This window comes from Ammodytes marinus, assembly GCF_949987685.1.
Source record: "Ammodytes marinus genome assembly, chromosome: 19".
In the NCBI taxonomy this organism is placed as follows: Eukaryota; Metazoa; Chordata; class Actinopteri; order Uranoscopiformes; family Ammodytidae; genus Ammodytes; species Ammodytes marinus.
In genome coordinates this window covers 8,102,745-8,127,792 of record NC_137223.1, presented here as the reverse complement: position 1 = coordinate 8,127,792, position 25,048 = coordinate 8,102,745, and the positions used below count along the sequence as shown (strand labels likewise).

The 25,048-nt window shown below is 40.6% G+C and overlaps 1 protein-coding gene across 1 annotated transcript; it reads right to left on the bottom strand.

Annotated features, from left to right (window-relative positions):
- Window positions 1-1,155: 1,155 nt before the first annotated feature.
- lin28b (lin-28 homolog B (C. elegans)) lies at window positions 1,156-15,388 on the bottom strand (the record flags this gene model as incomplete). The annotated part of the gene is made up of 4 exons (XM_080048234.1): window positions 1,156-1,465; window positions 4,365-4,552; window positions 14,291-14,490; window positions 15,325-15,388. The coding sequence occupies 4 exons, from the start codon at window positions 15,386-15,388 to the stop codon at window positions 1,156-1,158; spliced, it is 762 nt and encodes a 253-aa protein (XP_079904360.1).
- Between the last annotated feature and the right edge of the window lie 9,660 nt (window positions 15,389-25,048).

The following is a 25,048-nucleotide window of genomic DNA, read 5'->3' as shown; positions in this document are numbered from 1 at the left end:
CGGTTAAATAGAGAGAGAGCTACAAGTTTTCACACAAAAAACAAAGTATCCCATGCAAAATACAGGGGCTGTCCACCTACTATGTCAGAGCTAATACCTTATACACGCATTTCTTAAAGTTAATAGAATTTCAATTATATCTTGTGACTTAACATATATATTAATGACTTATACTATGATTTATAAACTGTAATGTTATGTTCAACTAATTAAGCAACAACCGAAACGGAAGTCTAATGATCAATGTGTTACCTTGACTCTAACCTAGGATCTTGCTGGATTATATGACATGTTATCTAAGTCTTGTCTAACTCCTAATATTAAGAAACTATCTGTTAATAGTGTTGACTTGCACCTGGGGGAGAGGAGCATGCACAACACACCCACACACATACACTTTCTCTCTTGGCATTGCACTTAACATGCTAACTGTTAGTGATTGACAATCAGTTGTTCCCGGTCTATGTCATGTAAGAGAGAGGGATGCATTGTGTGTTCCGAGATAACGGAGAAGGTGTTTGTTTAGCAGCCCGTTGAAATATTCCCTCTGGAATCTGTAAAAGTTTCCCTAAAGATGTTTATAAGCCAAGCTAACTCAAGCGTTTATAAATTATTATTCTAATTCAAAGCTACTGTGTGCTTAAAGGATGCATCAGGATTTGCGGAATGATTAGGTCTAGTGAATATACATTCTTGTTACAACTGCTAATTAAAAAAGGCATTCAAAATGGCCAACACTTAGGTCCAGGGGGAAGAGGGGGGAAACGGGGTGGAAAAATAAAATCATCAAACCAAGATTCCTACCATATTGTTTCACTCTTGAGCTGCACTGATTGAAACAAGAAAAACAGTCATTCCCTGCAGTCACCATTCCAGCGGCGGTTGCCGTAGCCGCACGCCAGATGACTGCAAGTCAGTCGCACACATTCATGCACGTCCGTACCCCGTTGATCGTTGCCATAGCTGCGCTGGTTAGAAAAAAAAATAGAACATAATAAAATAAAAGTAAAGAAATCAAGACCTCCCATGTTTCACTCGTGTGAGGTAGATGAGGGGAGAGGGGGTTGGGGGGGTGAGCTTCAGGTATTCTTGATTGAGAGCAGACACAGGGGTCAGGATGAACAGGTGAAAAGCTTCACCTCTCTGGGCTTGTTTTCAGGATTTCTTCCACCTCTGTGTGCGGGGGCCACGCTTGTGGGGCTCCTCGGGGGAGGATGAGGAGCCCTCAATGGGAGACGAGCCGGAGCTCTCCCCTTCCTCTGGGGGGCTGAGGTGGGGCCCGGGCCCTGGGCTGGAGCCCGAGGTAGACGCGTGTTGGTCCTGAGAGCCTGTGGAGGGCGCCAGTGCCTTGTGGGGACACTGGGCCACCATGTGCGTGATGCTCTGGCAGTAGTGGCATTTCTTTGGCTGGGGGGGCAGGCCACACTCCTTGGCATGGTGATCCAGACCTCCACAGTTAAAACAGCTGCAGAGAATGGAGGAAAGACGGAACACATGGGAGGATGACTTGCAAATCCGAGAGCAAAGAAAAGTACAAATGGCACATTATTCAGTTTAGCCGAAAAATTGTACTTAAGGTGGAGACAGCGATTCTGGAGAAATCAGTGAATATCCTCACAATGCACTACCTGCCCATACTGCGTGTCTGCGCTGGAGAGAAAAAAATCCAGTGTTAATCCACATTCCTAGGCTCTGTAAACTGGCGTGTTGCTAGCTACCGTGGGCCCCTTTTGTTTAAATACCCAAAGAGCCTAGGCTGTGTATTTACTCCAGATGTTTTTTCAGTGTACAGACTAACTGCTTTTGACAGAAGTGATTTTGACAACAGTCATTCTCCAGAATCGCTGACTTCACCTTTGATCTAATAATTTTTTATCCTACGTAAAAAAAGATAAGTCCTGTGTGTCCTCATAAAACATCAGCACAGCTGAGTTTAAATACCTGATGCAACTAGGATGCATCACTAGATGGCAGTATGACACATGAAATTGCTCTGAATCCAATGTGGCATGCCAGATTACACTGTGTTATGAAATGTGACAATAGACAATTGGGTGCTGAAAGAGTAAAACAAAACGCGGCCAACTGTTTTGGCACAACATCAAATCAAATGCACATTTTTCAGGCTTCAGTGTCTTTCTGTTGCTACTACTTTGAAATGCTTAACACCACTCAAGGCCCACAAAGTGACAATCCTTTTGAAATGATGTTCATTGCCAGTCAAACTCATTACACTGTTGATATTAATTAGAGGATATAATAATAATAATGATAATAATAATTATAATAATACATTGTATTTGTGGGCGCCTTTCCGGACATTCAAGGAAACCTCACAAAAAAAAAAGCACCAAAACATTTAACCTATTACAGCATGTTTTTCTGAATTAGGATAAAAAAGGGTGTTGGTCTTCTCTGCTTTTGAGAAGCTGAAGTATCGCCTGACAGCGTTAAATATTCGCCCTTTCCATCTTATTAATGAGCACACCTTTACAATTTGAATTAATAAGTGGAACTGGGTGCATCTTTACCACATATAAAGGATAGTTTCTTTGATGCATTTTTGCAATGCAGTTAACCTTTTGGTGAAAGCATCATCAGTGCAAAACTAGAGAAAATGCTTTATCATAGAACTACAGCTAAAAAAAGGTACCAACGGCATCATTTAGAATAAACAGCCATAATCAAAAACAATAAAAGATCAAATCCAATTCTAGAAATAATTATGTTTATATCCGTACAAGAATTAAGGTTTTATTGTCTAATTATTATTACATTAGAATGCATTAAAAAATCTTAAAATATAAATACTTTTTTCCAATCGTCTCCGATAATTACTCATAAATAAAACAAACCGTTTGATCTCAGTTTAATTGATTGAAAGCATTTGAACTGTATGCATTTCTACATTTAGAGTAAAAATACAATTACATTTTTGTTACCAACAAAATATGCAATAAAAACTCAACACTGGGGCACAGCTCTCTAGAAATACAGAATAAAGTGTAATTTCTAGACATAAAAAAAAATCAATTAGGCTACAAACTCTATTCTACGGTAACTATTTTGAAAGGGTTTTCGGTCTTGAAAGAAAATGGAAACCACTTCTGATGAAGACAACAGAGCCCAAAACATTCAGGGAATAACCCATGGCATATCAGGATACTTGTGTTACAAACTGGACATTATGTGAACATTCCACAACCAGTTAGTCCACTCATATTTTCCTAAATACACTGCTTTAATTAGATTTTAATTCTCTTTAGTTCTTATCCAGAAAAGCTGAATACTTCAACACAATTCTTACATCGAACACATTAGGTGAACTAAACAGCACTAATGTAGGGAACGGAGGACACAGTAGTTGGTTGCAAAACAAAGTGACCAGCAGGGGTCAGAGCAACGTCACTGACGCTCTGAGCGCACTCACAAAGACACGGCTGACATCACAGACACCTACCTGCCATGTCTGAATCCAATACCACCTTAGCAGACGGTAGAGACACTTAACCTCACACTGAATCGGTTATCCCAAAATAACTGAATTATTCAGCTGCGTAGAACAACAAGGCAGCCCTCTTTCCCAGATACTGTTTCCTCCTTTTCTAACAAAAGAATAGTCTTTTCACAGCTAAGAGCGGGTGATGGACTCTTTCGGTTGTTCCACTCAAGTGCTTGTGGTGCAGCAACAATATAACGAGTGGCAGAGCTTGAATTGTCTAATGTAAAAGACAGCCTTGCGGTCATGTTATGCCTTCCTACAACAGATCACTGTATGTAGACGGCTCTTGCTGCAAGGTTTTCGCTACAAGTCATTCTCTGTGTAGAATAAGGACAGCCTACTCTAGCTTAACCCACCAGGCGTTTTCAAGCAGCTCCAAATTGGCTCCCTCTGACAGATTGTAAGCAAAGAAAAGCCTACTTCCCGATTTTACTGAGGTACAGAACAATTGATTGAGCTCCTGCCGCATTGAAAAGCATATAAACCCAATCCATCCCTGCGCTAATGTCGCCAGCCTCTAATGTAAGAGCTGGCGATGGCAGGCAAAGAGCCCTATTCAATTCCTTATTATGGCGCACAATAACCATAGCAACAGGCATGTATGGAGCAGATTGAATAGACGTAATCTATAGTTCTAGCCCACTCAGAAATGGTTCACTGCAGTAGGTGAACATATATAACATATGTCTCTTTCTATTACAGGAAGCCCTGCTTTCTCAAAGCAACGATAAAATACATTAATGTTTTTCCTGGGATGAAGCTGAGGCGTGTGAGACGTGAATGACTGCATGAATATGATAAGTCACATTCAACAGCAACAGCAACGACTTTTTTAAACTGTTCTCTAGTTTATCATTCTCACCGATCTCCCTTTGGTTTGCGTTTCTGGAGTGGGACCTTCCCTTTGGGTTTCCTCTCACTGCCTGCACATGGGCCCCCACCAGGTCCAGTCACACGCAGGGACTCCAGGCCCTTGGAGGATTTCTTATAGGTGAACTCCACCTGCTCACCCTCCTTTAAGCTGCGGAAGCCCTCCATCACCAGTTTGCTCTGTTGGGAGAAAAAAAAAAAAAGCAATTATCCATTTAAAATTGGCAGGCACTTATAGCTCAATTATTCATTTTCTTTTTTTTAAAGAAGAAGAAAAAAAAAAGAAGATAATGCCTGTAATACAGAAGGGACTGTGTTTAAGTCAGGGGATGCACCGTTTGTTGTAGTCCTAAAAGTATGACTCAAGTTAACACTCATGTCACTTGAAATTGTTCTAATTCCAGTATCCAAGCATGAAGTCACAGTTTTCTGTTTAATTTCAATTCAACACAGCAGTAAGAAACTGTCTACCTTAGTCCTTGGAATGATTGTAGACACCCACATGTCCTTGCAAATGTTCAATCGTTTGGGAGCAAATGAAAGGCGATTCAAACATCTCCAATGTGTATATTTGAACGTCATTATATACACAGTCATATTGAGATCTTATCCTTGACCTTAAAGCTGGGGTATGTGATTTCTGATTGGTCAAAGTTAACATGGGCTGTACACTTTGACCAATCAGAGCGAGGCTCCGATTCTCTGTTCTTATTGGCTGTTGGGACTGTCCATTCACTTTGGCATGACTTTGTTGGTGTAGAGCATGTCAGGGAGGGACAATAGGGGAGGGACCAAAGAGAACAAGTGGAGCGGTTGAGGTATTTGGATTCGAATCTCTATCCCAACTGCCATTTTCTCCCCAAATCCTCCACCCCAGCTTTAAATGAAACAGTAAAGTGATCTAGACTGTATCTGTTTTAGCTTCAATAGGTCGGTGAAATGAAAACAAATCCAACACATCGATATTTAACAGTTGTGAGTGAACAAACACCAATCAACAATTGTTATGTTCAAATGAGTGTTGCAGGAGAATTGACAGTTACTAACGTTGGGAGTTAACTGTGTGGGGGCTTGTGCGCACCGCTGCATGCGGCAAACACAGCACACAATGTACACAGAAAATACATGATTTCAAACATGGCGGTTGGACAATGTGTGGCACCAACTGCCATGACAGTCTTTTCAGAGAGCTACTTATCTCACACAGCGTCCTTGCTTTGCTCCCTTTATCTACTTTTCGCAGAGGCAGTGGCACCACTTCCTACGCCTGTGTCTCACCCATGCAATGCAATCATTTTCTCTCGGCACATCCACCATCTGTCTTATCTACATGATGGGAGTCATTGATTTAGTTACTACCTAACCACTGAAAAATGATTTATGTCTTGTTGATCGCACAGCACGGAGGGCTGAATCCATGACCTTCATGAATTGCAGCGAGCAGCAGCAGATCCCGGCATAGGTAAACACACACACCCACACGAGCACGCAGTGTGCAGAGCAAACCTACAAGCTACTATACATCCAGGCCTAAAAATAACCCTATCTGTAAGGTAGACACAGATGTGTAGGAGACAGGAAGAGAGAGGAGTAAATGAACAGAGGGAATCAAATGTGAAACAATACAGAAAGGAGAGAAAAATCTGCTCAGCAGGGTTTTTTTTTTCAATAATGATTGTGTTGAAAACAGCAGTTACAGGAAACGAAAGGTGCTCTATGGGTGTTTGTAGATACAAATAAATATGTGAGGGTGTAAAAAGAACAAAGTGTATAAAACAGTTAAGAGGGAAGAAATGTGTGAATTAATTCAATATAACTCATGTACTGTAGATCACTTCTGCTGTAAAATGGCTTGAAGATAAAAGTGTAAGATTTGGAAATATTTGGGATTACATAAGAGTGTAAAATACAGTAATTCATTTGAATAATTTATATCTAGCCTAGAAGTAGTTTTCTGTTTTATAAATTCCTCTAAAAAAAACATATTTTTAGAATAAACTTAAAAAAAAGTGAAACATTTATATTTTATTAGGAAGCTCTTCATTTACTTAAACAGAATTTATCATAAAGAACTTCAAAAAGTTAAAGGATTAATACAGTGTTGAATAAAAGTATTCGATTCACACCAATTAGTAGGAATTCAAAATACAGACTGCTAGAACGCTGGAACAAATGTTTCAAAATCGACTCTATGACATTCAGTAAACCCTCAGTAGATTGAAATAATGTGGATTAGGCCAAGAGTTCCATGTAATGGACAACAATATATTTCAGGATATAATCATTAGGATATAATCATTTGACCACAAGCAAAACAGGAAAAAAGAAAAATATGTTTTTCCTTTTTTGAAAATGTAGTCAACTTAAATGAGTTCAGTTAGTTTTGTTTTCCCATATACAGTATTATACCTAGCCACATCAAACAGACAAGCTAAAAACATACAAACAATTTTTAAAATGACTTCATTAAAACGGATATAGTTTTTCATTGCTACTGTGTGAACTGGTAATAATAATATAAAAAAAAAACACTTATTAGGCCCATGAGATATACAACATCTACTAATAGAATTTTAAAACAGTTCCTTAAACCTGAACAAAATACAAGCATGGACATGTTTGACTATTTTTTCCTTTATTTTAAAATGTGTGTATTTTGATATTTGTAAAAAAAATAAATAAAAGAAAATCAAGAACATTTCCACTAATCTTTTATAGCAAACGAATTGTGTTCAAATCAAAAGGCACTCCACCATGTACCACACAATCAATCCAAGCAATAAAAAACAGCGACTTGTGCTTACAATTTAAAATACTATATTCCCAACAAAAAAAACAGTGCCTTGATACCAAACTTTTAGAAGCTATTTTTAATCCTTATTTACACAGTTTATGAGAAGGTAAAAAGTAAAACGCTGGTTTTAAAATATTTTATTCAAAGGATTTGCCAAAAAAAATAACTCATTCATTCCTTTCTCTCTTGGATGCCATTTCTGATTCTATCCCTGCAATAGGCCATGTTTACGACAAGGGCCACTTTCATTCTAGTCGATTGCTGTTGGAAGACTCAGCCATTTTGGAAGCTCGGGTATTGGATTTGGCTTTTAGGAAAAAGGGCAAGGATTCAGCGAATGGAAATGAGCTGAAGCAAAGATTTTGCACAGCAGATGTAGGAGGCGTAAGATTGAAACAGACGGTATAACGGTAGCAAGGCACTGGGCTCGTGGCTTTATGCAAACCAATAAGGATTCATTTCAACTGGCACTGCCCGCAAAAAAACTATTGAATGTATCAACCTTTAGTAAATTCATACACCAACCCTGGCTTTTTTCTATTTATTTATTTTTCATCTAAAGAACCAAGGAAACTGAAAGAGAACGGAACTGTGTTTTTTGATTTTAAACACCAATAGAATTCATCATTTAGGCCATCCAAACGACTTGCAGGCAGTCATGCAGCAGATATCAGTGGAGTTCAAACCCACAACCCACGCTAAACAAAATGCATTCTGAATATGAATAATCATTGGCTGCTCTGTAGACTGTGGCGCACGCCCAAGAGCTCTTCCTGTTCCTCTCCTGTCGTCACTCCACGAGCATGCTCCTCTCTCCGGGTCAAAGTTGAGCGGTTTGTCTCAGCACCCTACCCCCTCTCTCCAACCACGTCCATGCCCACAATGCACTAGTGAGGAAACCACACATCCCCTTTTGTTCTGCAGAAATGCAGGAAAACACACACACACACACACACTTCTACATCTACTCAATAAGTCTAGGTATCACACACACACCTGTCTCAGATGATGTTTTATTTCTAAAGCACAAGCTTGCATCAACTCTACATCTCCACAATTACATAACAAAAGGCAGCATGAAGATTTACACGTGTGTGTGTGTGTGTGTGTGTGTGTGTGTGTGTGTGTGTGTGTGTGTGTGTGTGTGTGTGTGTGTGTGTGTGTGTGTGTGTGTGTGTGTGTGTGTGTGTGTGTGTGTGTGTGTGTGTGTGTGTGTGTGTGTGTGTGTGTGTGTGTGTGTGTGTGTGTGTGTGTGTCAGTCCATGAGAATTTTTTTTTCTTTCACAAATCAGATCCTGTAACCCGAGTCCGCTCATCTCGGGTGACCTGGCGGGTGTCCTGACCCGTTTCAGTTTACTCTTAGAGGTCAGGAAAGGGCACGGCCCGGGGAGAGAGAGGGAAAGAGAGAACGTCAGAGAGAAAGAGAGGGAGAGAGAACACAAAATGGAGGAGTGGCCAAGAGCAGGGGGCTTGGTAGATGAGGGAGGGACGTTGGAGGAGGTGGGGAGGGAGGGAGGGAGGGAGGGGTTCATGGAAATGCCTCCAGCGCATTCTGTTCAGCTCCAATGGAGGAGCAACTCCTGATCAGTGTGCTGAACCTGGGGGGGAAGCCCTGGAACAAAACCCTCATTTGATCAGGAGCCCCACAGGTCAGCAGCAGAAATCCAGGGGGGGTCAGTGAGTGGTAGAACCATCGCAGCCAGCACCACCCCCTGCCCCAGTGGCAGGTCACACCAGCTCTATATGACTCAGCTCACACAGCCACCAGCGGTAACCACTGTCCTCCTAAGAAGAAACTGAGCCAACAAAATGGATTCCAGAAATACTCCAAAATGGCTTGATTACGCTAAGGAGCTTCCTGATATGTAATACATATCTTCCTATAGCTCCATATGTGTGTAGGAAAGGAGCCAGCAGCGATCGATACCAACTCTCAACATCCTGGATAGAAATAGCCCTCCTTTTCATCAGCCCGGACCTCGCCTCGTCATCACCGGGCCCAGCAATCAATACAGGAAGCTGTAACGTGAGGGGATGGGGAAGCTGAGAGAGAGGAGACCCACCACCATCCTACACCAGCACCTCTCTCTCTCTCTCTCTCTCTTCCTCCCTCTCTCTCTCTCTGTGTGGCGACCACCGGCTATGGAATTGCTAATTATGGGATGCTTTAAGTCATAGGTGGCCCAAGCAGAGTTGTGCACTGACTGGATAGCGTTCGCGTTAAAGGGGGAAAAGGGTGTGTGTGGGTGTGTGTGTGTGTGTGTGTGTGCGTAGTGGTGAGCGTGACAGAGATGGCAGTCACCATGTGGCGTGGTGCCATTAAGTAGCTTTTTACACACAGGAAATGCTAAGTGGACAAAGCTGGGCCAGATCAGCTCAGAATGGACATAACCCAACAGGCCGCATATAAACCCAAGAAGAAAGAGGAGAGAGAGAAAAGGAGCTAGTGAAGGAGGAAAAATATGCGCACGGAAAACACGCCGATGAAAACCACCAACAGAGCCGCTCTCGTGAAGCTGACACCCAAGACCTCCTCAACACGTTGTCATTAGTGGCCCTGACCCTTGAACCCCGCCCAACCCCCATCAAACACTTAAAGGCCTTCATGTTTCCCCTGCCTCAAATTAACAACATCCAACTTTCTGTTCTTCTGTATATTAGGCACAGCCTTCATGCATCAGTACGATAAGTGTAAAACATGACCTGTCCTTTATAAACTTCTATATTCTTTTGAAATGTAGTTTTTCCCTTTATCGTTTAGAGATGAAGCGTTTAGTCAATCAAAATGAATTTGCACCGATTTTGATCATTGCTCATTTGTTTTGCCATGTTTCAAAATTCATTTGAGGAAACATTCTCTGGTTCCAGTTTCTTAAATCAATATGAATAGCTTATGCTTTTTCTTTTTCATTTAAAATCAGTCAAATGAATTATGTTTCCTTTTTTGGTCACACAAAAAAAAATTGCCTTTTCAAGTGAACTGCGGCATTGTTTTTAGCCCTGCTGTGCTTTCTCCTCGACCACCTTTCCAATTAGCAATCATCTCCACTGTATGTGGCCGGCTCCTCGAAAGGAAGTCACATGACTGGCCTTTCTTCTTCTTTTGCGTTTTTTTTTATGTGCAGAAGAGCAGAGTGGGTTGGTGGAGGAGGGGAGGGGGATGTAGTGTGGCTGCAGGAGAGACAAAGCCTGATACTGGCTATCTGGAGGCAGAGATGGGTGGGGCCTGCATGCCAAACGGTGACACGGACCAGAGGTTAATCTCACTAGGGGCCCACTTTAACCTCGCTACACAAAACACACACACACACACACACACACACACACACACACACACACACACACACACACACACACACACACACACACACACACACGCACACATACACTCACTCTATTGCTCGCACACACACCCACACACACACTCAAAACCTAAAACATCTTACAACGGTTCACATGTAGACATGAATAACCCGGTAGTTAAGAGCAGAAAGTAGGAACCCCACACCCACACACACACACACAGTCACTCACGGGGGCTCCATAAATTGAACACACACTCTGGAGGGTTCAGGAGAATCGCAGCAGAAGCCGCAGCAAACTGTTCAACATTTCAAACTGATTACCGACAAAGGGCAAGCAGTCCCCCACCTCACCGCCACACACACACACACACACCCCCTCACCCAGTCCAACCCTCCTGCCTTTTTGTCTTTAAAGAAATTCCTTTTTTAAAGAATGCCTGAGGAGAGAGCACCCCCCGTGTCCCAGCAGGAACTCACACATACACACACACACACACACACACACACACACACACACACACACACACACACTCTAAAACACAGAAAAAAAACACTTCAGTTCAGGTAGAGAAGGGGTTGACAAACAGAGATAATGAAACAGCTTTGTGCGTGGAATCACTAAGTAGAAAGATATAGCGGGTGAAGGCGCTTAATTACTTTCTCTCTCTCTCGGACACACACACACACACACACACACACACACACACACACACACTCCAAAAGGAAGTGATCAGATAGGAGCAACTGATGAAGAGGCCTCCCAGGAAGAGAACTCGTGGTCGGGCGGGGACCCTCTCTCACTGACTCATACACACTCTCGCCCTCCCTCTCTTACCTCCTGCCCCTCCACTCACTCACTCGTCTTTTTTCCAACCTCTCGCTCATGTTTTTCCTCCTCGACTACCCCCCCACCCCAGCCCCCACCCCCGGCCCTGCACCACCACCGCCGCCCTGCACCAACACTTATTTTTTTCCCACATCCCTCCTCTTTCCCTCTACTAGGAAAACTCCTCCTCTCTCTCTCTCTCTCCCCCGCTTTCCCCTTTCCCCTGTCCTCATGCTCCCTCTCACTCTCTCTCTCTCTCTTTCTCTTTCTCTCTCTCTCTCGTACATATAGGGGTACATGATGTGCAGGAATAGATCTGAAATCTTTCCAGTTTATTTTGGACAGCTAAATCTTGTATCATTAATGCAAAAGAATATAACATGCCAAACAAACTATTTCAACAGTATACCTTGTTTGTAATAGTAAAAGTTCCTCCTTGATCACCGTGAGCACGTCACCAACATAAATATATAATTTGCAGTCCAGCAGAAACACTACACTTTCGCTACACCAACATATATAGTTTAGATACTGCAGCGAAGTATTGAAATGAAAAAAACCTGCATGATTTGAATACAAACGACCAAATGGCTGACAGCAGAGAAAAAGACAGATTTAATGAAAAGCCTATAGATGTATGCAAATATTTGCAGAGGAATTGGGGCGTTTTGCGAATCAATATGACAATGTTCTGATGAATGCAGTTTTGTCGGCTCTGTGTGCTAAATGGGGGGGGGGGGGGGCGGGTTGCACCAGTGTAAACATATGATTCATGGTATACTATAAAAGGGTTTTTGCGGAACAATTTGCTTAATTTTTTTTTTTACATTTAAAAATGCATCCAGCTATGCACAATTTAAAGAAAAATCATTTTCCGGTGTAGAAAGTGACAGTTATTGACTGCAACCATTTTCATCTCCTGCATTATCCGTCCTTGTCAAAATAGCCTTTCAATCGACATCATGCATTTGAAAAAAATATTCACACAGAGTAGACACAGCTACTGTATATAGCAGCAGCATGCCGTGTTCTTTTGGTTAAGAAATGCTTAGATGGTCGGTGTTTCTTTGACTTCTGCTCAGCTCTTCGGGCTGTGTCCCAGTATAAACCTTCCTTCTCTCTCACTGCCCATAATAATCCCCTTTCTCAAACCCATGGCAGGGCAATCAACTCAATGGGAGACACGATATCAAAGTATACAATCAGACACTGATAATGCAACTATTGCAATGTGCACTTTCCTAACCCTTTACTTTGATTTCAAATACTCAAAAAAGAACTGTTCCCATATCACAAACTGTATCCACACACACACAAGTAAAGGCAGACAAAACAAATATAGATAGATAGATAGATAGATAGATAGATAGATAGATAGATAGATAGATAGATAGATAGATAGATAGATAGATAGATAGATAGATAGATAGATAGATAGATAGATAGATAGATAGATAGATAGATAGATAGATAGATAGATAGATAGATAGATAGATAGAAAAACAGAAAACAAGGAAATTGAAAGGAACAACATAAATGTAAAACAAAGCAGTATTAAACACCTCCTTTTATCAATGCAAACTAGTGGAAAATGTATGCAAACAGCAAACCATAGCAAATAGAAAGAGATCCCACTTTCAATTTAAGCATGAAAAAGTACTCTCTCTTTTTTTAAAAACCATCAAAGTGCCACGAGAATGTTCTGACACGGGGAGATCAAATATAAAATGCCTTTGTGGAACCATTACTTCTCTTCCTCCCCCACTACCAGTTTGCCTGATAATGATCAGTGGAGCCATATTCTTTTTATTCGTCACTTCATCACTGCTGACATCTGACCCCAAATATGACCCCCCCCCACCCCCCCACCCCTCTCTCTCTCCATCCAGGGAGACAGACTGCTATGGGAGGGTGGCAAATGAAAGGGTGAAAATACCTCGCCTCATCCTCTGTTGTTCCTCCCAGAGTATTTATAAAAGAAACTTTATAGGATAGTAAAAAGGCCCGAAAGAGAAAAGGGAGTACTCCACTGCTCTTTGTTTGCTGCAAGATGAGTTGAAAATAAGGCCTCAGAAATGAACTCCATTAGCCCATAAATCAAACGGTAGGCTATACCTGTAACATAAAAGGCCAGGGCTGTAAAAGTGAAAGGATGTTTACTGGTTTCAAATACAACGAAAAAGCAAAAGCAATGAGCAAAACATAACAAACAAATAAAAAAATTAAAACTGTCTCCCAGAACACAAGACCAGTGTGTGGGTTTTGTTTTTGCTATTACCAAAAAAAACACAAGCTTTCCGACATGTTGGCTGTCTGCATATAAGGGCGAGCTCTGCTGTCCATTGGGGCCAAGTGTGAAACTAACCGTGTCACAGCCACACGACATTTATTCCCTTCCCTTTATAGGGAAGCGAGGGAGGGAGGGACATGTGGCTCTATGAGGAAACCTAACGTGTTTTTTTCAAGCCCATGGACAACGTGTGATTACACAGTAACATGTTGGCCAATGCAAAACATCCGGATGATACAATGTAGGCTAACCAGTGCTCTTAAAGGAGAAATAAAAAACGGGGGTTGCAGGCTGGCATCAAGATGGGACCCGTAGTGACACTGAAATTGTTTGTGAAAAGGGAGTGGAGAATGCAAGTAATCAATCAGTTTTCTTCACGTATTAAGAAAAGAACAAAAAAAAGAAGAACAATCGGGATTTGGCCTTTGCTCACCACATCACTACAAAGCAGATGTTTACGTCCACTGTGGGGTTTTGCGTGTGTGTGTGTGTGTGTGTGTGTGTGTGTGTGTGTGTGTGTGTGTGTGTGTGTGTGTGTGTGTGTGTGTGTGTGTGTGTGTGTGTGTGTGTGTGTGTGTGTGTGTGTGTGTGTGTGCATGTGTGTGTGTGTGTGTGTGTGTGTGTGTGTGCGTGCGTGTGTGTGTGCGTGCGCGCGCGCGCATGGGTTGCATGCGTGTGTGTTTTCTCCTCGGCGTCAACTTACTTGGTGGATGAAAACATCCAGAGGGGGGTCTACGGGACTCCCATCGGTGCTGGTCATTGAGATAAATCCAAAGCCCATCCGGACGTTGAACCACTTGCAGAAGCCCGAGCCCGACAGGAGCTGTGGTCGAGTCCGCTCCTCCTGCTGCTGCTGCTCGGCGGACTTGGCGGGGTCTTCTCCGCCACATTTACCCGACCCTCCTGGACAAACAGGAACGTTAGGGACATTTGATAAGCTATTGGACGCACCACGGGATGATCGTAGTGTCCCCTAATGCGCAAATACTGGCGTAAAGTATCTACGTTTGATGGGTTCTGTTGAGTAAAAACTTCTCCAAGAAGAAGAAGCGTGGGGGGAATCCCCTCCACTCGCAAACATAGGCTATGTGAAGTTCAGGGCCGGTAGAAATTTCCTACACTAGCCTACTATTTTTTCGACAGTGCAGGACGTGAGCAAGGGGGCGCGTGGTGTGCATCAACGAAAAACCTAAGCTCATAAAGGAAAAGTTGTTACTCCGTGACAGATGATTCGTGCACGGGCACGCTCATTCGGGGTAACTTGTGGAGTTTTTTTTTCTCTCTCGTGCATCTACAGCCGTGGAGTTGTGGGGCTACACAGGTTTAAAAAAAAAAAAAAAAAAAGCAGGTGTACACATGGTTCCTCGAGCTTTTACTACAGTGGGCAGAATAGTACACATAGGCTCTAACAATGCACACATCTCTATGCATCGACACATGCTTGGATACGGTGCTCGGCAAGGGGCGGTTCGGTCGAGTTTTTCTTTCTTTTTTCTATTTCTTTAAGGGTTTGGAACAATAATCACGTTGCACCTTGCCTCCCTCCACACTCCCTCTCCTCTCCCCTTGGTTCCTCGCCTCACCCTCCCCTCCTCTCTCGCGCGAGCAAACAGACAAGGGGGAAAAAAACTAAGAGCAAGAAAATAGAGAAATAATTTGCAGAAATAACCTTCGGCCATGTTTCCCCGCGGACCCTCTGCGCCCAAGTTGCAATAGAGAAGCTTCCTCTGCGAATACGGGCTGCGGTGGTCACCATTAATCCGACATCCTCGATCCCATCGCTCACCAATTGAGCTCGCATGGTACGGCGTGCTTTCTGCCTTTAGGTATTTTTGTCATGTCTCTCTTTCTTCCCTTCAAATCCCTTCCTCACTCACGCCACCTCTGGAGCCTACTACTGCTCTCCCTCCCTCTGCCTGCCTGCCTCTCTCTCTCTCTTTCTCTCTCTCGCTCGCTCCTTCGCTCTCATTCGCTCTCGAGCTGGCTGTGCCCGTTCCCGTAGTGAGAACACGTGACTTTGTCAATTACATGCTTTCTTGCTACTAATTTCTGCCCCTGCGATTCCGGGAAAGAAGGGAATCGGACTTGCGACCGTCATCGGCATCCAGCAGTGTTATTGTACAATAATGATATTATAAAAAAATATTTAAAATCCTTTGGCATAGGCCTGCAGAGGCTACTGTTGCCGTGTATGTTGTTGAAGTGATACAACTGTGTCATAAAGGGGTTGGTGCAGCTACATTGTAGCCTACTCTGAGATTAGATTACATGGAATTATATTAAATTGTAGCCTAATGATTCCTTAGGCCGGGGTAATGAGTGCAGTCATGGCAACAGGAAAAAAAATAAGCAATTTTTTTTTTAACTCAAGCAAAATAATACAGGTATTAATACAAGTATTTTACATCAAACTCTCCCTTGTGTCTTCTGTATGGTCTTCTTCCTTGAGCCAAAATCAATGTGAAAAGATGAGAAAATATGTAAATTCACAGCTATACCTATAGGTCCTACATATTCATGTATGCACATGCAAGTGCCCAGCCCACATGGCCTATAGTCACAAGAAAATAGCCTAGCCTATAGCCTAGTGGTAAAACCTTTGTCAGACGTGGACATAATACTACTTCCTACATAAAATGTTACTTTCTAAACAGAAACTTTGCCTCAGAAAACGGGGGAATTCCTTGAACACAGCTCATAATTTTTTTTATAGTAGGCCTATCTCCTAGAACTTTAATGTTTTTTAAACCATTTAGGCTAGTTTTCTTAATAAGAAAAAAAGCCTAATGGTCTGTAAGATACACTTAAACTTTCAGATACAAAGTCAACTCTCAAAACATGGCGACACAGAGCACATTATGTTTGTTTTTATTTATTTCCAAACCTTTTAAGAATTATGATTTGATTTTAAAATCAGCTCAATTAGATCATGCCTAATAACAACCAAGAGATACCTACATTTCCTTTTTTTGCCTGAGAGTTATTAATAACTAAGCTATACAATACAGAGTAAAAAAAAAAATGCAACAGGCTCTCCTTGCATGGCCACGCTGTTTTATTTTAACTCGTGTTGCTCACAGACGACCAGTTAGCCTATACCTCCCAGCATCATAGTGGGCACCGGAGGAGAGCTGAACTCACAGCTTTGGAATGTGACTGACTGGGAAACTCTGAAAAACAAACCTGAAAAACTCATGCGTCCAGTCCAACGTGATGTGCGGTTGTCAGTAGAAGAAAAAAAATCCCAAAAAATCAATCCTAAAGAGAGAGAAGCCACTCTTTTTTCCCAGAAATACTTCAAATGTATCTTTTCTGGATTACAAAATAATTAAGATAGAGTGAGAACTTGTGAAGACTATAGGTGGTCCAAAAGAAAGAAAGACAAAACTGCCAATATTAGTACAACTTCAGAAAAAGTTGTATAACGTTGATACTAACCTCTTTTTATCTTCAACTACTTCATGTGCTTCAGTTTGATCTACTTGACACATTGTCTACACTTATTACTACATGTGAAATGCTAAGAATATACATAATGAAAATGTACAAAAGTGAAGCTTGGATGAAGTCACATTTTGCTCATGATTGATCCAGTCCAAGTCTTACTGCATATTCAAGCTCTATAAAGCATTCACAGAGGAGTGCAGCCCCCTAACCATGAAGCTGCAGTTTCTCAATCCATAACAACAAGCCCTGGTAAAAACTAAAAAATAGCAGGACGATTGGGAAACTTTCCCATCTTATCTCCCAGCATGCCCTTGGGGGAATCGGTTTCTCAAGGGGTTATTCGCGGCTATGAGGGAAAGGGGGAAAAACACGTTGGAAGGAATGAAACAACAACAAGCCCCATCTCCACCCACCGGAGCTAAAAGAGCCCACCCTGCGGAATTCACAAGCCTTTCCCCCTACCCCCAACCCATCCATCCACCAGCCCCCCGCGCAAAAAAAAAAAAAAAAAAAGGCCCTGTTTTTGAAGATGCTTGTAGAGGAGGCCTCCGCAGTGGCCATAGAATTACTGTTTGGGTCACAGGGCTGGATGCCAGTGTCAGGTGTTATCCACTCACTCATATCCTGACAGGACCTTTTCTGATTAGGGACACGTCGGTGGAAATCAGCACACCGTTCAGCTCACTGACATGCGTGCACGCTAATGACCAGGAATCATTGACTAGATATGGATGGCTTTAGGGTGTGCCATGTTGGTCAAAGGAAGTGACTGAAATAGCAAAAACAAAGAGATAAGTGGAGATGTGTAAGTCCCCTCAGCCTTAATATGGCTGAGAAAAATCATTTTAATGTAAAATGAAGGAGATACAAAAGTTAGATGTGTGAGGAAAGGGGACAATTTGAAGGCAGAACTTGAAAGAAAATTGTCATTGTTCAGCTTTATTTAAAATAAGACTGATTTAATATATATCAAATGAGTTTGTTTTTTAGGTGACACTAAGGCCACCTTTTTAGTAATATTTATGCTGCAGAATAACATTGTTTTCAACCCTGTTTTAACTTTAGATAACTCTTTCTTTTCACATGCAGAGAAGAGATCATAGATTTTAGGTCACCTTAGCTCAGGGTGGACCCCTTTAAAAAATATATTTATAATGTAAAATGAAGGGGGAACGAAAGTAAGAAGTGTGAGGAAAGAGAATGCAGAACTTTAAATCAATTTCATTGTTCAGCTTTACTGAAAATATTATTTATTCTTTAGATTTGTTGTTCTATATAGGCCACCATTTTCTTTGTTGCAAAATAACATTGTTTTGAACCTTTTTTCTTTTCTTTTTCTTCTTTTTTCTTTATTCTATCTGTTTTTTCCACATGCAGAGAACAGATCATTCACCAACAAAGAGCAACTTTTCTTACTATTTATTTTTGCAAAAAAAGGTTAAGGATGAACCTTAGTTTACATAATTATTATTTTAAACTACAAATCTGACTGGAAATCCCTTCTTTATTTGCCCTTTGCCCTTATTCGCGGCTTTCAAACTTGTTTAAACTTCAATTGTTTTTCCCCCACTATTGTCGAGTGTGTGAACAAAAGAGCATTTATTTTTGTTTGTTTTGAGCTTTTACAAAAAAGAAAGTTGCGAAGGGAACAATAATGTGCAACATAACCATGATTTGGGATACGTTCAGAAAAATTACAATCCACTTTAAGTTAAACCATTTACCACCGTTTTATTTACTTTAAATCAGTCATTTTTCTCTCTTATCACAGACAGCTGAAGTCATACTTTTTGCATCCTTTTGATTTCCCGTTGTGTTGCGGGATACAGATGTTTCAAACTTCTCCAGATCAATCTTTCTCACGTATGTTTTTTTTTTTTCAAGAGGCACAAATACCAAAACAAGAGAGCAACTTTAAAGATGTTTGATCAACTTCTTTTGTGAACATTAATCATTTGTCTTCTATTCACAACCCACTAGAAGCTTTTTATTCTACATTTTGATTCTGCACAACGGCACACTTTCTTGGATTTGCACCATTCCTTTTATTTTATTTTAACTTAAATGTGTTGCTTCTATTTGCCTTGTAAATTGTATGTATTGTTGCTGCTTTTTTATTTTTTTTACTTGTATATTGCACAAGTTTCATTGTATAACTGAGAACATGATTCTTCTTGTGCATATGACAATAGACACTTTGAATCTTGAATCTTGAACTAGAAGTCAAACTTTAGCCATGTTTTCATTTCCCTTTGCCCTGCAAGATCAGGTTTGTTTTCATTTTAGATCAACCTTTTTTCACCTTTGTTATTTGCAGAAACAAACGCATGACTAAAATGTATTAACTTCTTACATGACATGACATTGTCCAAAAAAAGGTAAAGGAACAATTTGTTTAGTTTACATTCGTCTACTAATCAAAACCAACTAGAAGTCAAAATACAGCATTGTATTACTTATTTTTGCTGCAGGATAAGGCTTTTTCAAACAAGTTTTTTTTTATTTCTCATCAGTCTTTATTCCACTTTCTATAAGTGAATAGCCTACATTTAGAAATAGTATTTTTTTACATTAAATTCAGCAGTATAATAATATTGGCCTATTCTTTAAGATGAGTTTAAAGTGCAACTAGTTCAGTTTACATCAGTTGTTTATATCTTGGGTTTCAAACGTTTAGTTTAGTTTAGTTTGTACCAGTATGTTCCATTATGCTAAAGGATAATATAGATTTCAAACTTATGTATGCCGTGGCAATCGTTTGTTCCTCTTTTCTGCTTGTTTAGAAGAGTACAAGAACAAATACAACATATTTTCTTATAAAGATATGTTGGAGGAGAACTGTCCTTTTTTAGGACACACTTATGATGACATGATTATGATACACTTTATATAACTAACATAAAAAAACAATGGCTTGTCAAGTTGGAAGGGTGTGCAATTATTTTGGAGAAGTTTTAAATGAGGTTATGTTTAGTTTTACATCAGAAAAAAATGCCAGTGTGTGAGAATATAACTCACATTTATGATCATTAGATTGTCATACAAATGAGGCAACCTTACTTTATGCAACCAAAACTACAGGTTTGTGCAAACCCTGTCAAAATAATGGCAGGATATTCCACACAAGTTGATTCTTACAATCCTTGCTTGTATCCACATTGGTTGAATGCACTTCTATGTAAAAGCGTCAACAACAAAAAATATGTAATGTGATGTGATGTATTTTGAATCTGTGTTAGGCCTGCATGCAATTTATATGTAGAATGAAAAACGTGTGTGGCTGGCTTTCCATGGTTTGGTCTGAGAGTGCCAACACAAACATTTTGTTGCAGCAAAACAATGGCAAATAAACTAACTTTTCATTATGTTCTTATTTTGTAGCTATAGCCACTGAAGTTTTCACAACAAGGTTGGAGATATGGGAACTTTTCACTTCAAGATGTTCAAGACAAAACATATTTTCCCGTTTTAATAATGTATAGGCAATGGCTTACTGCAGTAAATTGTGGTCATAAACATAACATTCTTGATTTCTTTGAACCAACTATTCAAACTATAGCATCAGTCAATTCATTGGGAAGTCGACTATTGGTGCACACGAGGGAAATGATGAACTTTTGGAACTGAAATCAGTCTGATCTTAGTTATTTTCCAAAACTCCCAAAACTGATAGTTATGGGCATTTAACCTGGCGAGCACAGACAGATTCCTGAGCTGTTTGAATACCAGATTTCTGAGGAGACTTTGGACTGCTTCACCCTAGCTAACCTCACCCAACCCCCACAGCCGTTACCCTAGTAGCCTCCCAGAGGAAATTTGCCTTTACCCTGTTGCTGTCAATGCAGATCAAAGGGGTTCATTGAGTTTGTCACTCCCTTTTCTCCTTTCTGTTTTAGTGAGGGGGTTATTTTTTGGGTGGTTTTACTTCATGCATTCCAGCCACCAACCATTCACTTTTTTTTTCTTTTTTTGTGTATACACATAGTGCAGACAGTGTTGGCAAAGCAGGCCATCTACTCTCAGATTTGTCTTTTCAAAGAACTGGAGAGTAGGATCACGAAATATAGGTTTAAAATGCAAAAGTTGATTATTTCACAAGTAATTTTATGTATTTGAATTTCTAAATGTCAGCCACTTTTGACTGCACTTCGTTTTGAAGCACATTATTTGAGTGTAGTGCTTCTATCTCTGCACAATGAGAACAAAATCATAGTTTTTGAATTTGATCAAAGTTCTTCCTTGGACATATGCACATATTTCGTTGAGGAATATTTTGAATCAACGAAATTAATAACGGAAGTGTCTGAAAAGCACACGCCTGCCATGTGCTCCATACTTGATCACAAATGCAAAACCCAAAACTTAGGGGACATTTTCTTCATTTTCTCTTTTCATTCAACGTAAAAAAAAAACGTACTAAAATAAAAATAGCATTAAATCTTTGATTTAAAAAATTGCATATTTTCAGAGTAATACATGGTTTAAAGGGACTTCCAATCCGACACATAGTCTGTGCACTATTGACTATTCACTTTTGGATCCCAACAGGATCATTTTCCAGTTGGTTTGAAGTTGGCGACAGCGAGGAAAATTCTGAAAATAAACTTTTTTGTGGGTCGAGCACGTGTTGTAAACTTTTTTTTCTCTATCGAAAAAAGGCTTCTCCGACTGGAGTAAACAGGCTGGAAATATATGAATGAAATATCGGTGACGTCAGAGACAGGGGGAGGTTGGAGAAGAAGCGCCTGTGTGCAGCCGATGCGCCAAAAAACTGCGCACAAAAGGGACAAAATATCCGTTTACAACTCTCCGATTTATTTTTTTCGTTTCATTTCTCGGCTTCGATTCGAACGGTCAGTATTCCTTTTTTTACTAGCTTCTTCTTGAGATCATTAAACCGTTTAAAGTTTCTCACCATTGCAGACGCAGCCTGTGGAATGTTGTCTTATAGCCCTAATCGATGCATTTCCTTAACGAAGGTTATAGTCCTATAATATCCTTCGAATGAATTTAAAGCGGTCGACAGCGATACTATACACTGCTCGATAACTTTTAGTTTGTTTCCAATCATACACTTCAATTATTTCCCCTTGTGAAATTAAAGTTTATTTTTTTAATAAATAAGTAATAAGTGTTGTATTTAAATAGCCTATTTTTCCTTAAATCATAGGCTTCAGTACGAATCAAGTGTGCGCATCTTTAACTTGATTATTTCCTGAATGGCCTTCATAAAAGAGCCGATCCATCACTCTGTCACGTTGTTAAAAGTCCGGTCATTTCAGGTCAATGGAAAGCAGGTTCCACCGCTTCACATGAGGGGAACACAGTCAGAAACCAAACACCACATTCAGCGCCATGTTATGTGAGAATGTAAGCTGAAGAAAAATGACTTGTAGTCTTCTAAACAAGAGCTTTTCTATATGAAAAAAAGTATATATATTTTAGGGGCTCACCTGCATGAGAGTCAGAGGACATCCTGCTTCCCTTTTCCCCCTCTCCGCGTGTGAGTGCAGATGGCACAGGCAGACCAAACGTCTCTCCTGGCGTCTATCCGCCCTTTATTGGAGCAAAAAAACGTGGAGGGGAAGTGGAGTTGAGTCTGTAGCCTACTTGATGCCTGCGCTCGGACGCTCTAGTTTGAATGACATGTTTAGGCTGACTTTAACCCGTCGTACGAGGCCAAGTGACCGGTTGGAATCAAAGAGATTTTCCATGGATGAATATTTTATAGTGACACTGTAACAGAAGCTACAGCGGCGCGAGGAGGAGAAGAAAGAGAGGGAGAGAGGGTTGTTTTTAAACGTGGTAATAGTGGAGCAACTGATTCCACACATCTGGAAAACCATCTAAGAAAGTATTCGTAGATTAAGGACATTTTTCATTGTCCGTTCTTCTTTTCACCCCCAAAAATGCTTCTCAGATCCGAGGCAGTGTCGGTCATCTCTAGTCCTCTAAGATGCAAAAGAAGATATTTTCTTTCTCAAAAAGCCATAGCAAGATGTTGCGTCATTGGTGAATTCAAACCATGTCTCCTGCGGGTCTCAGAGCATTATCATGGCTCTTCTAACCATGTGGCCCCTACGGGCCTCCCCCATCACGCTCCAGGCCTTCCCCCATCTCTTTCTCTCCTGTTGATAAAGATCCAAAGGCCTACTTTCACCACCCCCACCCAGCTTGTTTACAAGCAGTTCACAACTATTGAATCAATGACAAAGATTTGCTATGAAGTATCGATACAGCGTTTGTCTGAGAGCACATAGCCTATATCTTACCCTAGCCTAAACCTTAATGTAAAACTATCAGTTAGGCTATATTTGTCAGATGTAACCTACAAACCTTCTCCCATGATCTGACATCTTTAGGCCTACTGCTCGTCTATCACATCAGCCTTGTGACCAGTGATTGGAAGCTGAATCGAAATAAGTGTGGGGATGTAGGCTAATTGATTATAATTGATTTTTGTCTTTGGGCTTGAAGTGTAGGCCTATTTCTTAAATATTGTTCCATTGGCATATATTAAATGATGTAGGCTACCTTGAACTAGAACATCAATCATACAGAGAAATTAAACCACTTCATAACATCAGTTAAGTTATTGCTTTTTTTAAGCCCTTCAACCAAAACTTCTTCACAAGTCACAACCCTCCCCTTATACAGTAGGCTATTTCACAATCAATTCTACTACTAAGATTAAATATTTCTAAATCTCTCAAAAATCACCAGTAGGCTATAGGTAAATAGCCCGCTTGACTTAAAAGTGAGCCATTTGTTAGGATGCTACTTTGAGAGAAAGATACCAAATAGCCTTATAGGCTGCCTACTAATAAAATAAACGGTAGCCTATACCCTAAGTGATGTTTGTTTATTTGCAGCCCTATAGCCTACCCTATCAGATTTCAGTTAAACAAATTAACATAGTAAATTGTAAAGTAGTCCAATGATATTGATTTGTAGGCTTAGCTGTAGAATTGTTTCATCACTGCTCTTCCGCCCAGTAAAATTGTTCTTGAGTAGGCCTATTGAGATGTGTGGCGATTTCCGATTGGCGCATTAATATTTCAGTGTGGCCACACAGGTGTGGGCTCATTGGGTATTTTAGAACGCCCTCAAACGTCTCGGCCAATTAGAGATTAGGACCCGCTGCACCAGTTTCACAGGATAGTTCCATGGACATATAAAGAAAGGATAGTTCAGGACACAAGTTGATTTGAAGATGTTTAACTGATCCGTCAACTGTAAGTACGTCTTTAAAAACGGTTAAAAAAAATATAACCTTCAATGTCACACAATAGGCATGCATGGGTCACATCTGCCTTATTATATGCCCCCCTCCCCCCCAGCTTTGCTCCAGTTAAACAATGTGAACAAAATTTTGGTTTTAAACCTCTTTTGGCCTTTATGACAGGAGTCCTATTGACACATCAGGCTGCACAGTCTCAGTGACGGCAGGGGGGTCATGCGCCCTCTGCTGGTTAATTATTCTTTCACACGCGCACACGTGCTCGCACATAGGATATAGGCCTAGGCTACAGTAGCCTAAATAGCCTAGCTATTTTTCGTTGCGAGATGCGTCAATAGAGACTGAGATTTTGCTTTAAATGCGTTTTTATCATTCAGTGTTCCAATTAGCCAATGTTTTAGTTACGTCACCTTTTGTGATCAAATCCTGTCATCTTTGTTGAATTATTCATTTCCTGTGTTTACTGTGCTTGTTGGCTGGAAAGTTAGTCTATTTTTAGACATTGCAGGTCAACCCCCAAATGCAGAGTTGACCAAACCTTAAATTGATTACTTTTATTTTGACTGTATTTTTTAAATGAGTGTTTTTTTAATTATTCTTACTGTAGGTCCTACATAGGCTTATTATCTATTTACTGTGGACGTTTTTCAGTGAGTCCCAAAGAGACCAAAATAAGATGATTGGTGTCCAGCTGAAAAGTTCAAAAAGAGAATTTAGTTTTAAGTAGGCCTATTATTAATAGTCAACTGTTAAACTTTAGAAATTAAACTTAGG